Source organism: Eschrichtius robustus, chromosome 20 (assembly GCF_028021215.1).
Source record: "Eschrichtius robustus isolate mEscRob2 chromosome 20, mEscRob2.pri, whole genome shotgun sequence".
Taxonomy (NCBI): Eukaryota; Metazoa; Chordata; class Mammalia; order Artiodactyla; family Eschrichtiidae; genus Eschrichtius; species Eschrichtius robustus.
Window position 1 is genome coordinate 44,103,302 of NC_090843.1, and position 16,965 is coordinate 44,120,266.

The 16,965-nt window shown below is 37.6% G+C and overlaps 1 protein-coding gene across 1 annotated transcript in view; it reads left to right on the forward strand.

The window, feature by feature from the left end:
- Nucleotides 1-16,965, forward strand: part of APPBP2 (amyloid beta precursor protein binding protein 2) — a 72,261-nt gene that overhangs the window by 38,094 nt on the left and 17,202 nt on the right. The window contains exon 5 of the mRNA XM_068530379.1: nt 14,225-14,393. Coding sequence (XP_068386480.1) covers nt 14,225-14,393 — 169 coding nt within the window. The remainder of the gene's footprint in view (nt 1-14,224; nt 14,394-16,965) is intronic.

Below are 16,965 nucleotides of genomic sequence, written 5' to 3' on the forward strand. Positions count from 1 at the left end.
CGTAGGTTTTCTCTCTGTCCCCCCCATTTGATTTGACATTTCTTAAAAAGAATTTTTTTATGAAACTAAAGGGAAATCGAAATAAAGTTTAAAAAATAACAGAATAATTCTTTGTCTTAAGTTAACTAGAATCTGGTCAGTTTACTGAATTTATAGTCTTCTATTTTTATTGAATAAGGGGTCATATTTTTTTTGTACCTTAGAGATAAGTTAATTAAATCTGCACCTCTTCAGAGCTAGAATACAGGTTCTCCTATATAAAACCATTGTTGATTTATGCTACCATTGACTAAAGCTCTCTCTGCTCAATCTTTTGAGGTTATTACCCCGTTTTATACAGGGCTTACCTGTGTTAGACAAACATTCAAATCCTGAAGTTAATTTTATAATGTGCGGGGCTTCCCTGGTGGCGCAGTGGTTGAGAATCCGCCTGCCAGTGCAGGGGACACGGGTTCGAGCCCTGCTCTGGGAAGATCCCACATGCCGCGGAGCAACTAGGCCCGTGAGCCACAACTACTGAGCCTGCACGTCTGGAGCCTGCGCTCCGCAACGGGAGAGGCCGCGATAGTGAGAGGCCCGCGCATTGCGATGAAGAGTGGCCCCCGCTCGCCGCAGCTAGAGAAAGCCCTCGCACAGAAACGAAGACCCAACACAACCAAAAATAAATAAATAAATAAATAAAGGCGTTCCTTAAAAAAAAAAAAAAATTTTATAATGTGCAAACTTAATTATAAATAATATTTTAGAAGCTTAGGATAATTTCCCACAGATATTTATGATAAATTATAGTAACACTTGTGTGCAGAAACTATAAAAGGATTGGTATTGGGCCTGTAATTTGTAGTACTGATAATCTGTGTCATCTTTCCTCCCCACTTCTGCCTATCCTAGGAATAGAAAACTAGACTATCTTATAGGGATTTTAGGGGCTAGCTGAATGTTTCTTTGTGTATGAACTAGTTAATTTAGAACAGAAAACCCGTTTTGTATGATTTCATTGTAGATTGCTCTTTCATTGCAAGCAGTCTTTTGACCAAAAGGTAAAACATTTTCTTCTTGTAAGTGCTTGCTTTTTATGCACAAAGTCAGAAGATTTATTCCATCCAGATAACTAACATTTCTCCTGTCTGATTTTAAGGCTCTTATATAAATTTTGCATTAATATAACCAAAAGATTTAGTTTTCTCACAGGACCAGGGCTCCTCTTCTTTTTCCTATTTTGTCATCTTTAGCATGTAGCTCACGTCATTATGTTTGCAAATGCTACGGGCAAGGAGAAGGGCAAAGGGCTCATGCCTGCTGAGTCTGCTTCCTTTTCCTTTCTTTTTTTTTTTTTTCAGTCAGAAAATATAGCTTTCCCAGAGGCCTAGCCCTATCTTCTTTACTTATTACCTCTCTTTGAAACTGGGAAACCGGGACACATTCTGCACATCCTCCAACCAGTATAAGGTGATCTGGAGAGCAAAACATTTTTAACTGCATTTTGCTGCCCCAGATGAACTCATGGGTCTACATTAAGGAAGGAGGAGAGGGGAATATTGGACAGGTAACTGTCAATACTGTGAGTGTTCGGGCTGTTTTCAGAACAAGCACATGTGAATAGGAAAATACCTGTGCCAAGAAACAAAACTATTTATACCAGCTTACTGCCTGTATACCTAGACATCTTGTTCTTAAGAATTTTAAATTTCTTTTTTTTTTTTTAAAGCAGGAGCTTGTTTTTATTTATTTATGTATGTATTTATTTATTTATTTTTGGCTGTGTTGGGTCTTTCGTTTCTGTGCGAGGGCTTCCTCTAGCTGCGGCGAGCGGGGGCCGCTCTTCATCGCGGTGCACGGGCCTCTCACTGTCGCGGCCTCTCGTTGCGGAGCACAGGCTCTAGACGCGCAGGCTCAGTAGTTGTGGCTCACGGGCGTAGTTGCTCCGTGGCATGTGGAATCTTCCCAGAGCAGGGCTCGAACCCGTGTCCCCTGCATTGGCAGGCAGATTCTCAACCACTGCACCACCAGGGAAGACAAGAATTTTAAATTTCAAATTAAAATTTGCTTCTACACAGCTTTGCTTGCTAAATTCTTGGCCATTACAGACGTAAAGATAATTTTTATTATTATAGTAGTATTTTTTGAAAAAATATTAAATTATTCTTACTTAGCTTTTAATTGATTTGGGAGAGGATTATTTTGGAGAACAAATATTAATGAAATCCTTTAGCCAATCCCAGGAGCTTTGAGCCTAATGTAACAGTGTGTTTTTAACTTTAATAGCACAAAACCAGTTTCTAATCTGGGGCTGGCATGGAAGCAGTATAGAGCAAATGTCAGAGACTCTTCTTCTTAAACCTGGTACCATTTCTCAGTCTTTGTTTTATTCCTTGAAGACTCTGCCTAGTTTCGTTTACTTTACTTGCTTTCTATTTAATAGCTTTGTTTGTTCTGCTCATGTGCGTGTCTATTAGCAAACAAATTGAAAACATACAGAAAACTATGAAGAAGAAAATAAATATTATCTGTAACTCTGCTGCCTAGATATAACCACAATTATTATTTTGGTGTATTTTGGGGATTTTAAGTGAAAAATGGAACTTCCTGAACTGGAGGGAAAAGACTTGAATCTAGATTGAAAAAGAACCTTGAGCCCGAAGCAGGTGAATTTCTTGAAATCCAAGGATAAATAGGAGTTAGAAGCTAAGAGACAAGAGCAGTATCTCAATTACTGAGAAAATACTACACTTCACAAACTTTTAGGATAAAATTCAAATTTTTCAAATATGTAGATACCAAATATACCTCCAGGTACTTTATCTGAGGAAAATAGTCAAGGAATATCTCTAACCAAATAAAAGTTCAACAGTAACAAATCTCAAGACAGGGGAAGATGGTGTAGAAACAGTGGTAAGCTGTGAATATTGTAATATGTAGTTAGACATAATGGAGTGGAAAGAATGAAGAACAGATTGTGAATTTGTAATATGTCTTATGTAAGGATTTTTTTTCAAACTGGAAATGAAAGGGAAATTTTAGAAATAACAAGACAAATTCTCAGTTACCGCATACTATTAAATGTAAGATAAGTTTGTTTGTGTTTTTTCCACCTGAAAATTGAAAAAAGAGTTGCCTTACAAAGTCCCTCATGTTATGTGATGTTCTTTCAAGTCTCTTGTTTTGAAAAACAAAGTACTGTTTGGGAAAGAAATGTTAGCCTGAAACTCAGCCAGTGCCAATACCAGGAAGCTCATAGAGGTCACCTGGCAGAATTTTCTTTTTACAGAAGTAATGGAATTTAACATAATTTAACACAAAATTTAGAATTATTCTAGGGGTCATAACCTTATAGTTGTGTTAGATATCTTTATTAACTGGCTTCTTGAATATTACTTTGAAATGTGATGCATTAAGTGGTTTGGTTGTGGAGATTATGGGTGTCTACTTGTCTTAGGTGGAATGGGAAAGCCCAACTGTCTTAGTGCTTTGCAAATGGTTGCTGGTACCTTTGGATAACATTTCTAGGGACATGAAAGCAGACTCAAAAGTGCTGATTTTCAAGCAAGTGAAAATGTTTTACTCTGAAAAACTGTTAGATGACTAAGAAGTAGTTTGGTGATGATGAAGATAAATGTTTTAAGATGCGTGTGAATAGTTTGGGTAACATTTCATAAATTATAAGAAGGAGAATTAATTTTTGAAAATTTAGTTTAGATTTTAAATATGTATTTATAACATAACATAAAGATGATTTAAATATTATAAATTTCAAAATGTTATCATATATATCCCTAAAACTTGATGTATTCAAGTTGGCAAAAAACCTTTTTGGATGGAAAATTGAGGCTCATGTTATTATGTTCAGGTTGCTTGCTGTTGGGCATATATTACATAATAGCCTATTTTAAAAATACACATTTAGGAAAATGTAGTAGTATAAGAAAGTATTATAAAGGTCTCATCTTGGTAAGGGGAATATGAATGCCTATCATTTAATGTTCAAACATTGTCAGTGCTAGGGAGCGGTATATAATAAATTGACTAATGGAAAAATACGATAGACATTCCAAATTAGAATAGTGGGAGTAGGGGTAAGGATGATTGGAAACTTGTCCAAGGTAGATAGATAAGCAAAGAGAATAGAAGAAATAACTAAGTATGATAACTGAAAAATGTGAAACAATTAAAACCAAATATAACTATGACCATGTAAATGCACTCAATTCCCCTATCTAGAGACAGCGACTGCCAAGAAGGTTAAAAAATGAAACCCAGGGACTTCCCTCGTGGTCCAGTGGTTAAGAATCTGCCTTCCAATGCAGGGGACGCGGGTTCCATCCCTGATCGGGGAACTAAGATCCCACATGCCGCGGGGCAGCTAAGCCCGCGTTCCTCAACTAGAGAGCCCATGTGCTGCAAACTACAGAGCCCACACGCTCTGGAGCCCACGCACTGCAAACGAAAGATCCCACATGCTGCAAGGCAGATCCCACAACTAAGACCCGACACAGCCAAAAATAAAAAAATAAAGCAATTCTTTAAAAAAAAATAAAATAAAAAATGAAACCCAGCTGTATATTGTTAAAAGAAAATACCCCTAGACAATAATATTAACAATAAAAGCAGAATTCAGGATGAAAACCATTAGTTGATACAGAAGGGATATTGACAATAAAATGTACAATCCACAAAAAGGTTATAAACCCATGTATAGCAAATAAGATAGTAGCCCTCTACATAAACACAGCACCCTAAAAATACAAAGAATTTGATTAAAAAGATAATCAGTACAAAGTCAAGTACCTCCAGGATGGGTTAATTCAGAATTCATAGAGGTTATCAGGGAACTAGGTTTTTTCCATCTTCTGGCTCCTCTGTCCCCAGTGGTTGTAAGACTGCTGCTGTGGTTTGAGGTATCACGTGCAGATTCCACATTGTCCAGCAGAAGAAAGACCATATTTTATCTCTAATGACAAAGGAGCCTTTCTCAGAAACCACCTAGCTGACGTACCCTTGAGTCTCATTAACCAGAGCTAGGTCATTTGTTGACCTCTGAATCAATCAGTGGCAATCTGAATGGGATCACCATGTTAGGATTGGCTTAAACTAATCATGATTTACTTATGAGTCCTATGAGAAAGGGGTCAGTGCCTAACAAAATCAGGGTTCTGCCAACAAGCATGAGATGGGAAAAATGACTTGGTTAGGGAGCCAGCAGTATCTGCTACATCTCGCAGTGCTTTGCTTCCCCACTTAAAATTAAAACCACACCAGACAGGTATTTCTTAGAAATACACAAGTTACCTAAACTGACCCAAGAAAAAAATTAAAATTCTGAACAAACCTATAACAAAGAGATTGAATCAGTAATCAAAAACCTTCCAAAAAAGAAAAGTCCAAGAGCAGAAGACTTCAGTAGTGAATTGTACCAAACATTAAAAGAAGTTAGGGACTTCCCTGGTGGTCCAGTGGTTAAGAATCTGCCTTCCAATGCAGGGGACACGGGTTCGATCCCTGGTCGAGGAACTAAGATCCCACGTGCTGTGGGGCAACTAAGCCTGAGCACAGCTAGAGAGAAGCCCATGTGCTGCAACAAAGAGCCCTTTTGCCGCAACAAAAGATCCCGCCTCCACAATGAAGATTGTGCGTGCTGCAACTAAGACCCGATGCAGCCAAATAAATACATATTTTTTAAAAAAATGAAAAGAATTAATACCAATTCTTCTCAAAGTCTTCAAAAAAATCAAGAGGAAGGAACACTTCCTAACTTACTCAATGAGGCCAGCATTAACCTATATCAAAACCAGAAAAAAGACATGAGAAGAAAAAAGAAAAGAAAATTACAGACTAATGTCTCCTATCAATATAAATGCAGAAAGTCTCAACAAAATACTAGCAAATCGGATGCAATAGAATATAGAAGGATTATGCACCATTACTAAGTGGGATTTATCCCAGGAACGCAGAGGTGATTCAACGTAAGAAAATTAATGCAGTACACCACATTAGTAGAATGAAGGGTGAAAACCACGATCATCTCAATTGACACAAAAGACATTTGACAAAATCCAGCACCTTTTCATGATAGAAACATTCAGAAAACTAGGAATAGAGGAACCTTCCTTAATATGATAAAAGGCATTTATGAAAAACCCACAGCTAACATTATATTCAAATCTTCCTCCCTGAGATCAAGAACATGACAAGGATGCCTGCTTTCACTACTACTATTCATCTTTGTCCTGAAAGTTCTAGCCAAAGCAATTAGACAAAAATAAAATAAAATAAAATGCATCCATGTTGGAAAGAAAGAAGTAGAACTATCTCTGTTCACAGGTGAATTGGAATTCACCAATATTAAAAACTTTTGTACATCAGAGGACATTATCAGGAAAGTGAAAAGACAGCCTATGGAATAGGAGAAATATTTGTAAATCATATATCAAGTAAGGGTCTACTATCCAGAATATTTCAAGTACTACAATTCAACAACAACAATCAACACAATTAAAAAATGGGTAAGGGATTTGAATAGACATTTCTCCAAAGAAGATATATAAATGGCCAATAAGCAGCATTTGTCATTAGGGAAATGCAAATCAAAAACAATGAAATACCACTTCACATCTGCCAGTTTGGCTGTAATGTAAGAAAGAAAAGAAAAGAAAACGAAAGGGGGCGGGGGGAGAAAGGAAGGAAGGAGGAAAAAGAGAGAGGGAGGGAAGGGAGAGCAAAGAAGGAAGGGAGAGAAGGAAGAAACAAAATAAGTGTTAATAAGAATGTGGAGAAATTGGAATCCTCATGCATTGCTAATGGGAATGTAAAATGGAGCAGCTGCTATAGAATAGTTTGGTGGTTCCTTAAAAAGCTGAGCAAAAAAAATTACCATATGACCCAGCCGTTTCAGTCCTAGGTATATATATCACAAAGAATTGAAAACTGGGACACAAACAGATACCTGTGTGTTAGTGTTCATTGCAGAATATTTCACATTAGCCAAAAGGTGGAAATGACCCAAGTATCCATCGACAAAAGAACCCTTAAGCAACGTGGGTTTGAACAGCGAGCGTCCACTTAATACACGGATTTTTTTTTTTTCCCAGTACATACATACTACAGTACTACACGGTCTACTCTTGGTTGAATCCACAGATACAAAGGGCTGACTGTAAAGTTATATGTGGATTTTTTTTTTACTGCCCTGGAGGGTCAGTGTCCCTAACCCCCTCGCCACGTTGTTCAAGGGTCAACTGCATATACAGTGGAATATTATTCAGCCAGTTTTGATGTATGCTACAACATAGGTGAATTTTGAAAGTAATGTTCTAAGTGAAATAAGACAGATATATAAAGACAAATACTGTATGATTTTACTTAAATACCTAGAATAGACAAATTGAGAGAAACGAGACATTAAAGGTTACCAGGAGCTGGGAGGTGTAAGGAGATAATGGGAAGCTATTGTATATTATAGTGTCTGTTTGGGGTGATGAAAAGTTATGGAAATGCATGGTGGTGATGATTGTAAACATGGTAAATATAATGAATACCACCAAGCTGTACATTTAAAAATGGTTAATATGACAAATTTCATGTTATACATTTCACCACAATTTTTTTAAAAGCCCACCAGTCTTTTTTTTTTTTAATTACCCAACCCTCCCCTTTCAGTTTATCATTTATTTGTAAAATTCGTAAGTAGTTCATCGGAAAATATGCTTGCATAAGCAGGAGAGAGATTTTTTCCTTTGGGTTTACTTTTAAGATTTTATTTTTGTCGTGTCTATCTAATGAGGATCTAACTAGTCATCTTGCTCAATCTTATAGTAAATATATTTATAAACTAGTGACCTCTAGATTTGTATATTTTCCACTTCAAACAATGAATAACTTAACTAATTAAATAGTAATTGCTTTTTTAAATTTATTTTTAAAATTTATTTATTTATTTTTGGCTGTGTTGGGTTTTCATTGCTGTGCACAGGCTTTCTCTAGTTGTGGCGAGCATGGGCTACTCTTCGTTGCAGTGTGCAGGCATCTCATTCAGGTGGCTTTTGTTTCAGAGCACGGGCTCTAGGCGTGCAGGCTTCAATAGTTGTGGCTCGTGGACTCTAGATTGCAGGTTCAGTAGCTTTGGCACACGGGCTTAGTTGCCCCATGGCATGTGGGATCTTCCCGGACCAGGGATCGAACCCATGTCCCCTGCATTGGCAGGTGAATTCTTAACCACTGCACCACCAGGGAAGTCCCATAGTAATTGCTTTTGATAATAGCTATTGATCAAGTAGCTATGATTTTACATTGTCATAAAAATAAAATACTGTGGGGTTAGAGGTATATGGGAAATCTCTATCTTCTCAGTTTTGCTGTGAATCTAAAACTGCTCTAGAAAATAAAATCTATCTTTAAATCTATTAAAATAAAATACTGTGCTTACATGGTAGTGCCACATTTGGAGAGCCTTGAGAACCTGCCTTTTTGTTAGGCTGAACGTTGAGGCAAAATTAGATCCTCAGTTGGACCAAAAGTTTTTTGGATCCTGCATCCTGCTCATTGTCAGCCCAGATGGACACACAGACCCTGAAGAGTCTCCATATGTTGAATTTGCCCTTTTGTTTCAATAGATCATCAGCGGAGACTGGAGAAAATATCAAGCTGTGCTTTTCTGGCATAAAACATGTAGTTTGCTACCCCCACCAATTAGTAAATAATTTCCAGAAACTAATTTTTAGGCAGAATACCTATAGTGAAGTTTGCTGGAAATGCAGTTCTTAGTATTGTAGAAATGATTGGTGACCACTGTTCTTTTCATTCTCTAAATTTAACTTTTTTCTCATTCAGCCATTTGGATAACTATCAAATCTGTATTTCTTATACCAATCCTTTTTTTCTCAAGGGTTTTTTTTCTGGACTTTTGTAGTATCTTCTGTCCTGGTTGCCTTGCTTCCACTCTTGGCTTTACTGTAATCCATTCTCCACACTGCAACCAGAGCAATCTTTCTAGAGTTGCACTGTTCAGTATGGTAGCCATTAACCATATGTGACTATTTAAATTAACATTATGGGACTTCCCTGGTGGCGCAGTGGTTAACAATATGCTGCCAGTGCAGGGGGCACCGGTTTGAGCCCCGGTCCAGGAAGATCCCACATGCCACGGAGCAACTAAGCCCATGCGCCACAACTGCTGAGCCCATGTGCCACAGCTACTGAAGCCCACGTACCTAGAGCCTGTGCTCCACAACAAGAGAAGCCACTGCAATGAGAAGCCCGTGCACCGCAACAAAGAGTAGACCCCGCTTGCCACAATTAAAGAAAGCCCGCACGCAGCAACGAAGACACAATGCAACCAAAAATAAATAAATAAATAAATTTTAAAAATTAAAAAAAAATTAATTAACATTAAAAATTTAAAGTCAGTCCTCAGTCACACTAGGCAGATTTCAGATACTCAGTAGCCGCTTGTGGCTACCAAATTGAGCAGAGCAGGTATAGAACATTTCAGAAAGTTCTATTAGATAGTGTTGTTCTACAGCATAAATCAAGTAATCTCACTTTTGCAACCCAAATGACTTACCATGGCCAGTAAGACCCTATAAAAATCTTTCTTTTCTCTACTTTCTCATCTCTCTTTATATAATCTGTTATTCAAAATACTCCAGACGGGCTTCCCTGGTGGCGTAGTGGTTGGGAGTCCGCCTGCCAATGCAGGGGACACGGGTTCCATCCCTGACCCGGGGGGATCCCACATGCCGCGGAGCAGCTAAGCCCACGAGCCACAGCTACTGAGGCCCATGTGCCTGGAGCCCATGCTCTGCAGCGGGAGAGGCCACCGCGGTGAGAGGCCTGTGTACCGCAACGGAGAGTGGCCCCCGCTCGCTGCAACTGGAGAAAGCCCGTGCACAGCAACGAAGACCCAACACAGCCAAAAATTTAAATAAATAAATAAATAAATTTATTTTTGAAAGAAATACTCCAGACACATTGGCCTTATTACTGTTCTTTGATTATGCCAGATTTTTTTTCCCTTTCTCAGGGCTTTTGCACTCATTATTCCTTCTTTTTGGAACATGCTTCCCCCAGATCTGCACATGATTGCTTCTTCATCATTAAGTGTCAACTCAAATGTTACCTCCGCAAGAGAATTCTTCCCTGTCTACCCTAAGCCCTTCCTTTAAGAAGGCTTTGATCATATCACCCTATTTTTATCATCTTCATAGCATTTATCTTTGTCTTAATTGGTGTGTGTCTGCCTAATAAACTTTTCCCCACGAGAATGAAGCTTTTTTTTTCTTCCAGCTTTATTGAGATATAATTGACATATAGCACTGTGTAAGTTTAAGGTGTACAACAAAATGATTTGACTTAGATACATTGTGAAATGATTATCACAAGTTTAGTGAGCATCTATCATTTCATACAGATACAAAATTAAAGAAATAGAAAAAAATTTTTTCCTTGGGATGAAAATTCTTAAGATTTACTCTTAACAACTTTCATATATAACATACAGTAGTGTTAATTTATCATGTTATAAATTATATCCCTAGTACTTACTTATCTTATAACTGGAAGTTTGTACTTTTTGTCTGCCTTCGTCCAATTCCCCCTCCCCCCACCTCTTACCTTTGTTAATCACAAATCTGATCTCTTTTTCCATGAGTTTGTTTTTGATGTATAATTGACCTACAACACTATGTTAGTTCCTGTTACACAACATAGTGATTCGGTATTTCTATACAACCTAAATTATCACCAGATAAGTCTAGTTATGATGTGTCACCATACAAAGATATTACAGTTATTGACTGTATTCCCTGTACTGCACATTTCATACCTGTGACTCATTTATTTTGCAGCTGGAAGTTTGTACCTCTTAATCTCCCTCACCTATTTCTTTCCCTACCCCCTTCCCCTCTGGTAACCACCTGTTCATTCTCTTTGTCTGTAACTCTGTTTCTGTTTTGTTATGTTCATTTGTTTTGTTTTTTAGATTCCACCTATAAGTGAAGTCATACAGTGTTTGTCTTTCTCTGTCTTGACTTATTTCACTTAGCATAATACCCTCTGGTTCCATCCATGTTGTCATAGATGGCAAGGTTTCATTCTTTTTTATGGCCAATATTCCACTGTGTGTATATACCACATCTTCTTTATCCATTATCTATTGATGGGCACTTAGGTAGCTTCCATGGTTTGGCTGTCGTAAATAATGCCGCAATGAGCATAGGGGTGCATATATCTTTTCTAATTAGTGTTTTTGTTTTCTTTGGGTAAATACCCAGGATCTTTGCCCATTTTTTAATCGGGTTGTTTGTTTTGTTGATGTTGAGTTGTATGGGTTCTTTGTATATTTTGGATATTAACCCCTTACCAGATATATTGTTTGCAAGTATCCTCTCCCATTCAGTAGGTGGCCTTTTTGGGTTTTTGATAGTTTTCCTTGCTGTGCAAAAGCTTTGTAGTTTGATGTGGTCCCATTTGTCTACTCTTGATTTTGTTTCCCTTGCCTGAGGAGATATATCCAAAAAAAAAAATTAGTAAGACTGATGTCAGAGAGCTTACTACCTATGTTTTCTTCTAGAAGTTTTATGGTTTCAGGACTTAACACTTAAGCCTTTAATCCAGTTTGAATTTATTTTTTATGGTATAAGCAAGTAGTCCAGTTTGATTCTTTTGCATGTAGCTGTCCAGTTTTCTCAACACCATTTATTGAAGAGGCTGTCTTTCCCCCATTGTATAGTGCCTCCGTTATTAGAATGAAGCTTCTTATGGTCATGGATTCTTTCTCTCCTGTTTGCCACTATATCCCTTGCACCTAGAGAAATAGAAATGACTGGCACATATAGGTGTTCAGTCAATACTTGACTATGAGAGTCTCTGAAAACTTTATCCTCTGAAGTACATATTTCTTTTTACTATAGTCTTTTACTAGATTTCACTTTTTTTTTCATAGTGACAGGAATCATTGCAGACTGCTTGGTCATTAGATCAGCAATTTGACTGTCAAGTGATAATTGTCTCTTTATTCTGTATGAGTGTACTTACTTTAGCATGAAAAGTTGCCTGTATACAAAACATTTTTTCTACTTTTATATTTCTGCTTAAAAATATAAATCTAATCAACTCACCATTCTAGAGTTGCCTGATAATTATATATATTTCTTCTTTAAGTTGAAATTTTGTAATATGAAAGATACTCCATTCAGATTTTTTTGGGCCGCACTGGGTCTTCGTTGTGGTGTGTAGATTCTTCTTCATTGCGGCGTGCGGGCTTCTCTGGTTGTGGCGCGTGGGCTCAGTAGTTGTGGTGCGCAGGCTCTCTGGTTGTGGCGCTCGGGGTCCAGAGCGCTCGGGCTCAGTAGTTGTGGCGTGCGGGCTTAGTTACCCTGCGGCATGTGGGATCTTAGTTCCCCGACCAGGGATCGAACCCAGGTCCCCTGCATTGGAAGTCTGATTCTTAATCACTGGGCCACCAGGGAAGTCCCCAGAACTTTTTATTAACTTCAATACTGTATTGTTTTATGTGAGGGTTTTAGTCTTTTCTAAAAGCAGATAACTGTATTGTGAGTGTTGGGAGGATACACAGTGGCATTGTGTAATATTTGCCACCTTATTGAATAGTACTGATAATTTAAAATTACTCTCTTTTAGAATAGACTGGTGGCTGCCAAGGGGGGAGGGGAGTGGGAGAGGAATGGATTGGGAGTTTGGGATTAGCAGATGCAAACTGGTATATATAGAATGGATAAACAACAGGTCTTACTGTCTAGCACAGGGAACTATATTCAGTATCCTGTGATTAAACCATAGTGGAAAAGAATATGAAAAAGAATGTATATATATATGTATAACAGAGTCACTTTGCTGTACAGCAGTAATTAACACAACATTGTAAATCAGCTGGACTTCAATTTTTAAAAAAGTAAATTAAAAGTACTCTCTTTTTTCTCACTGTACAACGGAATGGTAGACATCAGAAGACTGTTAGAGTGTTTCTCATCTTGGGTCATTGATCTGTTAATATTTTTGGAATAGATATAAAAATTAGATTTTAAGTATCTGGGTTTTATTTAATACTCCTGAAGAATGCTTCCTAACCTCTTCATACTTGGTTTTCTTTTTTTAATACTTGGTTTTCTTTTAGATTACGTTTATATTTTGTTCCCTCTCAGGGCTGAGCATTTTCAGAAAATTGTCATGATATATGGACATAATGTTCAGCATAATATATGGACATAATGTTTTAGCCAACATTATAATAGATACATAAATATATGTCCAGTCCTCACTGTGTTCTCCTGTCTTGTATGGTCTATACAGAGGTATAGTCTGTTGCTATCTTGACCTCATTCTGACCTAAAGCATTTTACTACTCTTACATATCACTAGATAGCACGGTTTTGGGGCTTCCCTGGTGGTCCAGTGGGTAAGATTCCACGCTCCCAGTTCGGGGGGGTCTGGGTTCGATCCCTAGTTGGGGAACTAGATCCCACATGCATGCTGTAACTATGAGTTCGCATGGCACAACTAAGAGTCCACATGCCGCAACTAAAGATCCCACGTGCCACAACTAAGACCCAGTGCAGCCTAAATAAATAAATATTAAAAAAACAACAACAACAAACTAGATAGCATGGTTTTACAGATACTTTGTATAAAGAATTCTGTATTTTTCCACCATAGAGGATAAAGGTTATAAAAGAAAGAACTGGCAGTACCACTATTTTCAGTGAACTTATCTTACTGGAAAGATAAGTAAAAACAACTTTTATGAAGCAACATAAAATGAGTGGTAACTGATCAAGGGTTGCACGAATATCCTAAAAAAAAGAATGGAAAGTAATGGTAGGTAATAGAATTTCATGTTGATTTTTATTGTCTTCATTGTTTTCCAAATTTTTTATAATGAAACTGCATTACTTTGGGATTTGGAACAAAAAGAATTAAGTGATAGATGTAGCACATGGTAAGTGCACAAATACACAAAATATTTAGAGAAGATAAGGAATCAAAGTTGGATGAGATAACCATAGGTAGCTTTCTGGAACGAGCATATACTTTTTTCTGTGCATTAGTCGGTCCCAGCTTCAGCCGGACGATTGTTTTCCAGTGCTGCCTCATTTCTTCTGTCTCGCGACCTTAACTCATTTGGGTGCTACATAGTGATCAGTAAGAGGTTATCAGTTCTACCATGCTGGAAATAGCTATCAGAAATAGAGTAATGTTATTTGTGCTTCTGCAGATTGCTTCATGTGCGAAATGGAAACTGCAAATATCATTTGGGTGAAGAAACATTTAAGTTAGCTCAGACATACATGGATAAACTCTCAAAACATGGCCAGCAAGCAAACAGAGCCGCGCTCTATGGAGAACTGTGTGCACTCCTGTTTGCAAAAAGTCACTATGATGAGGTGAGTGTTTTGAAGAACATTTCACTGTGACCAGTAAGTATCTATAAAACAAAAGATAAATCATATAATGTCATATTTGTTTTAATAGATCTCATTTTGACATATTAGGTTTACTTAAAGCAATATACATTTGTAATGGAATATTTTAAATTAGGCAAAAGGATTATTCTGTGAGATGAATTTTAAACATACATACACAGTTTAGAGCCTGTTTTTGTGTTTGTTTTTAATTTGACCAAATGTATCTCTGCCTAAATTATTTTGAGGGCATGCTCTGTTAAATGAACCTTTAATAGGTGCTTTTTTATTGGATGTGTAGCTCTGGGTGAACTCTCATAACTTGAAGGCATTCGTTTCAGTGGGAACCTAGATTTTATTTATACTTTATTGCATTGTTTTGCTTCTGTTTCTGCATTATGAGAAAGATAGCCTCATTCTTGGCTTTATACTGTTAAATTAAGGCTTTGGTGCTGATGAATACATAGTTGAGAAGTGAGCTGTGTAAGCGTAACTCCTTTATTTATGGAAGAATATCATAGTTACTTTATGCTCTCAGATAGCTGTCATTTAGCTTTCATATTTTAAAATTATCCCTATCTCAATTTTTACCCTGTAATATAAATACATGTATGTTCCATATTTAAAGGAACGTCACCATTAGAAGTGAAACTGGAGAATTCTAGAATAATTGTGAAGTGATGTTTATAATCCCAGTGCTAGGATCATCCTGCTTTTAATATCTAAGAGGTATCATCAAGGAATGCATTTGTTGAATCGTATGGTGAGAGTATAAGTTTTTTAAGGAACTGCCAAACTGTCTGTACCAGTATACATTCCCACCAGCAGTGAATGCGAGCTCCTGTTGCTCCATATCCTTGCTAGCATTTGGTGTTGTCAATGTTTTAGATTTTCGCCATTCTAATAGGCATGCCTCATTGTTTGCATTAACTATTTTTGAAAGCTTAACAATTCATTATAAGATGAGTAAGTTCTGAGGATCTAACGTACAGTGTGGTGAGTGTAGTTAATACTGTATTGTGTATTTGAAACTTGCTAAGAGTAGGTCTTAAGTGTGCTCATCACGCACAAAAAAGGCAACAGTGTGAGGTGATGGCTGTGTTAATTAGATTGTGACAGTCATTTCACAGTGTATATGTATATCAAGTCATCATGAACACCTTAAATATATACAGTTTTTATTTGTCAGTTATATGTCAATAAAGTTGGGGGGAAATTTTTTTAAGTCATTAAGTGTACGTGTTAAAAGCTAAAATCCTTATCAGCATGCCTGCATTTTCTCAGGAGGTTTATGTAAGTTCTTCCGGTTATTTTTAATGCTGAATTCCTATGTCTGCTGAACTCGTTCTGTCGATGGATTATTTTGCCGCCCCTTTTATGCAGACTATTCCATAGCTTGTTGACCCAGATATAGAATTTGGCCCCTTTCTATGATTTTCACATACCAAAAACAAAGAACCCCATTCACAGAGGGCCTTTGTGTGGATAGCCTTTACTAGAAATGAGAATGAAGTAAACAGCAACAGTTCAAGTATTAGAAATGCCTACCTTAAAAGTTCTTCTGGGAATTCCCTGGTGGTCCAGTGGTTAGGACTCAGTGCTTTCATTGCCGGGGCCCCAGGTTCAGTCCCTGATTGGGGAGCTAAGATCCCGCAAGCCGCATGGTACGCCCAAAAGAAAAAGAAAAATTCTTCAGGTGCCCCACCATCTTTTTATCTCTCTGCATATGTCCTCCTCATCTTGGCCATCTCTGTTTCCTCTTTCATTGTTTCTTTTCATCCTCGTTTTTCATACTGCCCTGCATCCTTCTTTCTGTTCTATAAAGTGAGTCATATCTTGCCATTTTCTACTCATGTACCCAGCTCCAGACCCACCTTAATATGTCCAGACTCCCCGACGTATTCAGTGGAAGAAAAGTACCTTTTATTCACCAGTTTCCACTTTCTTTCTTTTTTTTTTTTAATATTTATTTTTATTTATTTACTTATCTTGGCTGCACTGCGTCTTCATTGCGGCACTCAGGATCCTTGTTGCGGCATGTTTAGTTGCGGCACGCGGGCTCATAGTTGCGGCATGCGGACTCTTAGTTGCCTCATGTGGGATCTAGTTCCCCATCCAGGGATTGAACCCAGGGCCCCTGCATTGGGAGGGCAGAGTCTTACCCACTGGACCACCAGGGAAGTCCCACCAGTTTCTCCTTTCTTTACTAGGCAGTTACTATTTAATTGACAGTTATTTTCTTTCTGAACATTTGAACTGGGGTGTCATACCGTGTCTTATTCATGATCTTTGCAACTCGCACATTCATGAGGAATATTTAAGTCTGTAGATGTTTCTTGGATAATCTTGATAGTTTATAAATTTGTCATTGTATCTACAGAAAAGTACACAAATCTTGAGGATGTATCAGTAGTTTGATGAAGTATCACCGTATTCTGTTATTAGTCCATGTAGGCTAGCTTGTGCTAAGGTCATATCAACCTCCAAACAGCACTGACTTGGAATAATAAACGTTTATGTCTTGCTCATGCTACATCCCGTCTTGGGATCTCTG